The following is a 4,764-nucleotide window of genomic DNA, read 5'->3' as shown; positions in this document are numbered from 1 at the left end:
ATTGATAAATAATAAACATGAAAATGTACTTTAGTTTTAAACTGTGGGAGTCAGCAAAAATATGCCCCAGTTTTAAATTATAGCCAAAGTCAAAAATAGGACATTATTGGACTAATATTCTGAACATTTCTCTCAATCCTCAACCAACAAGTGTTAAGTGTAAGCTCTGCGTTACAGGCTGTCAGATACACTGCCCCCTGAAAAAGAAGTGGACTGTTGTTGTCAGCTCTTGGAGGTATATATTGTGAGCATTTTACAATTCAAAAAGTAATTATAGGAAATACATATAGGCCTATATAGCCTATTACCATATTCATATCAACATATCTGAAATCCCCCTAATATTACACATTACCCATTATGATGTTCAACTTGAATGCATAAATAGCCTATTATGAAATAGATCCAGATTCATACCATGTGAAAATATGGCAATAAGAAGGTTCAACAGATTTCCTTTCATTATCTCGAAAAAAAAAAAAGAACAAAATATGATGCTCCAATTATTTTAGGAGAAATAATCAGTTAAGGGCCCTACTGTCTGAAATATAAATATATTTTCAAGAGCATCGCCGGGAAAACATGTCTGCCTGTAATGTTGTAATTATTATTATTTTTGTCATTTGCATTTTTTGCACCATATTTTAAGTTTGTCGGGACTTCATTTAAACCCGTGTTTATAACATTGTATTTCAGGAATGGAATCAATGTGAATGAATATGAAGTATTGCAGGAACATGTTTCACATTTTTTAAATCTCCTGCAAAAAAATAAATAACCCAGTTACAAATCTTACACTTTTGGAAAATGTGTTAAACTCAGCCTGAAATTGTTTCGTCTTCAACCCGAAAATACCGGCGTGGTATTTTGTAAATTATGTACAATTGCACATATGTGTTTCCAGTAGGCCTATTTATTCACAATTTACAAGATTTTACAACAACAAAAACAAATTCAAATTACACAGACTGACTCACGTGTTTACAAGCATTAAAACTGGAAATCAATTTAAATTGCAGCCTAGAAACTTTTTTTTTTAAAACATCTTTCACACTGCCCTCCATTTATTATACGGCTCCCTCTTTAAACAGGTTTTCGGGATCCCTTAAACACACCGCTGGTGCCTTTATTCCACAGAAAAATCGGAAAAAATAACATTCAAAATGCACCAGCCTTCACGGATTATAATTTAAATCGTGTTAAAACTTGGCATGCTCTGTTCTAGAGAGCAAAAGTAAATCGGATGCGCTTTCCTTTAGCTCGGACAGACAAAATCCATCACTGAAAGAAAAGAAAATGAACATTAAAAAAGTTTGTTCAAAGTGATTGCATTTGTATGGCTATAAACGCCTTTTAATTTACAGTTCAGCAGCCTGCGCCCACATCTAAGTATTTAAATATTTGGTTGTGGTTTGTAGTGCTTATAGTAGCCTAGTACATTTAGAGATTTAAATATGAGTCAGGGGAACCGTCCCGTTTACCGGAGTGGAGCCGCTGCTCTGGTAGTGCTGCGGGTGAAGCATGTGCAATCTGCTGTGAACCGTGGAGTCCCCCGGCGCCTCGCCGGTCGGCAGATACATGCTGATCATGTCCCGCAGGTCCCCCGTAGGGCACGGCGGTGGTGCGCGAGCCGTGGAAACTGGGGGGCTCACGCTGGGCTCAGATTTCACAAGGGACCCCAAAGTCCCTCCGATAGCCCCGGACACCGGGGAGATACCAGAGCTTTGGTGCTGGTGAGTGTAGCCGGTGATACCACCGTATCCCGGCGGAGAGGCGCTCATGTAGCTTTGTGTAGAGTTTGAGATGGGGCTGTAAGATAAGGCGTTCATGTCGTACCTGTGCATGGGCTGCGGGTTGTGGGGGTGGTGATGTGGGTGATGCGGGTGATGCGGGTGAGCTCCGGTACCCGGGTGTTGCGTATATGCCAGTTGCGCCTCTTGCATCATTGCGTGAGCCGCCGCTGCTGCAGCCGCCACTTGGCCAGAGTATGTGCCGTTTGCCCAGCCGTTCACGTGCGTGGCGTAGCCCGCATTTGCCCCTGCGTGGCCCCCTCCAGGGCTCTCCAGTCGCTGCCCGCCGCCCATCCCTACACCCGCAGGTGAGCCTAGGAGCCCGCCTGCCAGCGAGTATTTGTCCTTCTTTAGCAGCGTCTTGGTCTTCCTCCGCGGCCGGTACTTGTAGTCCGGGTGTTCCTTCATGTGCATGGCCCGGAGCCGCTTTGCCTCATCGATGAACGGTCTTTTCTCCGCCTCGGTCATCACCTTCCACTCTGCACCCAAACGCTTGCTGATCTCCGAGTTGTGCATTTTGGGGTTCTCCTGTGCCATTTTTCGCCTCTGGCCCCGGGACCAGACCATGAATGCGTTCATGGGTCTCTTGATTCTGTCCTGGGGGACTTTGCCCCCGGGTCCCCCGCCTCCTCCTCCCGCGTGTCCCCCCGGGTTGGATGGGTTAGTCTGGGGCATCACGGGGGAATGTAAGTCCGTTTCCATCATGATGCTGTACATTCACCTCGTCTTGGTAGGACAACACTTCTCAGTCAAACACACAGAAACATTCAGGCTGGCCCGCGCGCAGCTAAACTTCCGAGGAAGAGAGAGATTAAGACTGAAAGAAACTGAGAGATGAAAAGGTGCGTAGTCTCAGGGTGAAATCCACTCAGAGGTAAACTTGCTCCGCACTTCCCCTTTTCGCTGTTATCCACGAGCGCTGAGAAGAATAGAAACCGGTTGTTTGAGCTTACTTTGGTTGAAGCTGTACTAGGAAAAGTTACCGGAGCGTGCCCGGGCCGCGCGCTTTGACAGCAGCTAAATGAGCGAGTGACGGCCAATGGAGAGGCTCGAGTGGAGACGTGATTTGCATGCAGGGGCTCGAGGTTCTGGTGACGTCGGAGCGCGAGACCTAAAAATTACTCCCTCTGTCATCTGTTTTGTGTGTGTAGCTGGCGTGTGTAGCTAAAATCACACGCAGCATGTAAACAGTTTAATTCCCATAATTATGCGCATGTCCTCTCCTTTACACAGGCTACAATAGAGTCTTTGCGCTGTAATATATTCATATCACTTTGTACAATTTTAAAGAAAGGGGGGGAAAAAATATCGATGTTTCAGCAAATAGGCTAAAACTTTAATGATAACAAAAATAGCCTGTATTCCACATGATTAGTCTATTTATAGAGTTGATTTCGGAGTGCATAAACTGAAAACACTGGTGTTGTTTATTAAGGCCATTAGCATCAGAAATAGGCTATATAATTTGGAGATTTAATTATTAGGGGCAAATTACTCTTTTATACATCACGATCTATAAACTATCTCCTAATAAAAAGCCTTTTTTAATTTCTCCATGTTTTTTGTCAAACTAATGGCTACACCGCCTCCTATTCAAAGCCACAGGTGCATTTCTGTTGTGCCCGTTGCTAGGAAACAGATGACTGACACCCGGAGCACGTGCCATTCAAAGCACCTCTATTGTTTGTTTCACCAAAGCTGCAGGAGAGCATGAGAGAAACTTCTGTAATCCTATAATAAATGTTAGAAATATAGATTTTTAATAATACCATTTTTTATTAACTAATGTAATAGTGTGTGGCCATTGTAAACCTGCAGCTGCAGACCTGCTGCGATAGGCACGGTATTGCCACATGCTTCTGTTTCTATATTAATGATCAAGCACAATTCTGCCAAGCAAGATATCATTTTATGTAGACTATAAACGAGAGATTTGTGTTTTTAAGGAAACAATACCTGGACAAATTGAATGTTTGAAAAATATATTGATACTATTCTTAATTCTACTACAACAACAACAACAACAACACATAGACCATCTTATACTAGACAGGCAACTTTCTTCATTTATTGTCAAAAAAATGTGATCAATACCCATCAAAAAGTCCCAGAGTTTAGGTGACATATTTAAGTGAAACAATGTGAAGATATTTAGTTTACTATGAAAGAAGAAAAAGGAACACAGGCAGTCTAAGCAGTTGGGTATCTGAAACAAGTGAATGTGTTTTAGCTCAAGAAATGATTCAAAAAAATATAATCTAAATCAACATATTTTGGCACTTTGAAGCTTGTTAGCGCAGTGTAAAAGGAAGGAATAGATACATATCTAATTTTACATTGCAATTTGTTGTTTGGTATTCCGGTCTCCCCCTGCTTCACTGGCTTCCCGTCATGTGGAGGATCTTTTCAGCCCTCTGGGATTATGCTCCCAAGTGGCATCTGACAGGTGCTGCTCGCCTCTCAGCGAGCTGGTGAACTACATTGGCACGCTGGCAAGGCTGGATGTTCCTCTCGTTCCCTTGTACTAGTTGGCTGTAGTGCTGTTAAGTGGCTTGTGTGATGTTTTTATGCACACTGTGACAATCCCCTCTCTTTCTGCCTTTTTGCATCCAGCACAGAAACACATGGACACACAGAGACTAGCTGATCTTTAAAACACAGAATAAGCAGTCTCGCGGAAGTCCTGAAGTCGGTCTAATTGATATAACATATAAAATATTTCACATTGACCAAAATACAGAAGGAATATCTTGTCAGTGACCACAGTGTTTTATTTTCTAATAAAGTGTCTATTCATCTATTGACTTAATGTGCAGGGACTTTGTCACATTTGAAGACTTATTAAATTAACTCTGTCTTGAGGTATTTTATAGATTACTGAATTGACATCTAATAAGGAGAATTCGGAAGGTTTCATTTACAATACTGTCTGTGACAGGTTGACCTTTGAGAGTCGATGCCTGCGTCCTGGCTT

The 4,764-nt window shown here is 42.5% G+C and overlaps 1 protein-coding gene across 1 annotated transcript; it reads right to left on the bottom strand.

Moving 5' to 3' along the window:
- Positions 1-893: 893 nt before the first annotated feature.
- sox1b (SRY-box transcription factor 1b) lies at positions 894-2,850 on the bottom strand. The gene has a single exon (XM_032506023.1). The coding sequence runs from the start codon at positions 2,505-2,507 to the stop codon at positions 1,449-1,451; it is 1,059 nt and encodes a 352-aa protein (XP_032361914.1). The 5' UTR covers positions 2,508-2,850; the 3' UTR covers positions 894-1,448.
- Between the last annotated feature and the right edge of the window lie 1,914 nt (positions 2,851-4,764).

Source organism: Etheostoma spectabile, chromosome 24 (assembly GCF_008692095.1).
Source record: "Etheostoma spectabile isolate EspeVRDwgs_2016 chromosome 24, UIUC_Espe_1.0, whole genome shotgun sequence".
NCBI lineage: Eukaryota > Metazoa > Chordata > Actinopteri > Perciformes > Percidae > Etheostoma > Etheostoma spectabile.
This window is presented reverse-complemented; position numbering and strand designations above follow the sequence as displayed.

What these genes read in the sequence shown, in the direction of transcription:
- sox1b (XM_032506023.1), bottom strand. Translation starts at nt 2,507, where the DNA reads ATGTACAGCATCATGATGGAAACGGACTTACATTCCCCCGTGATGCCC.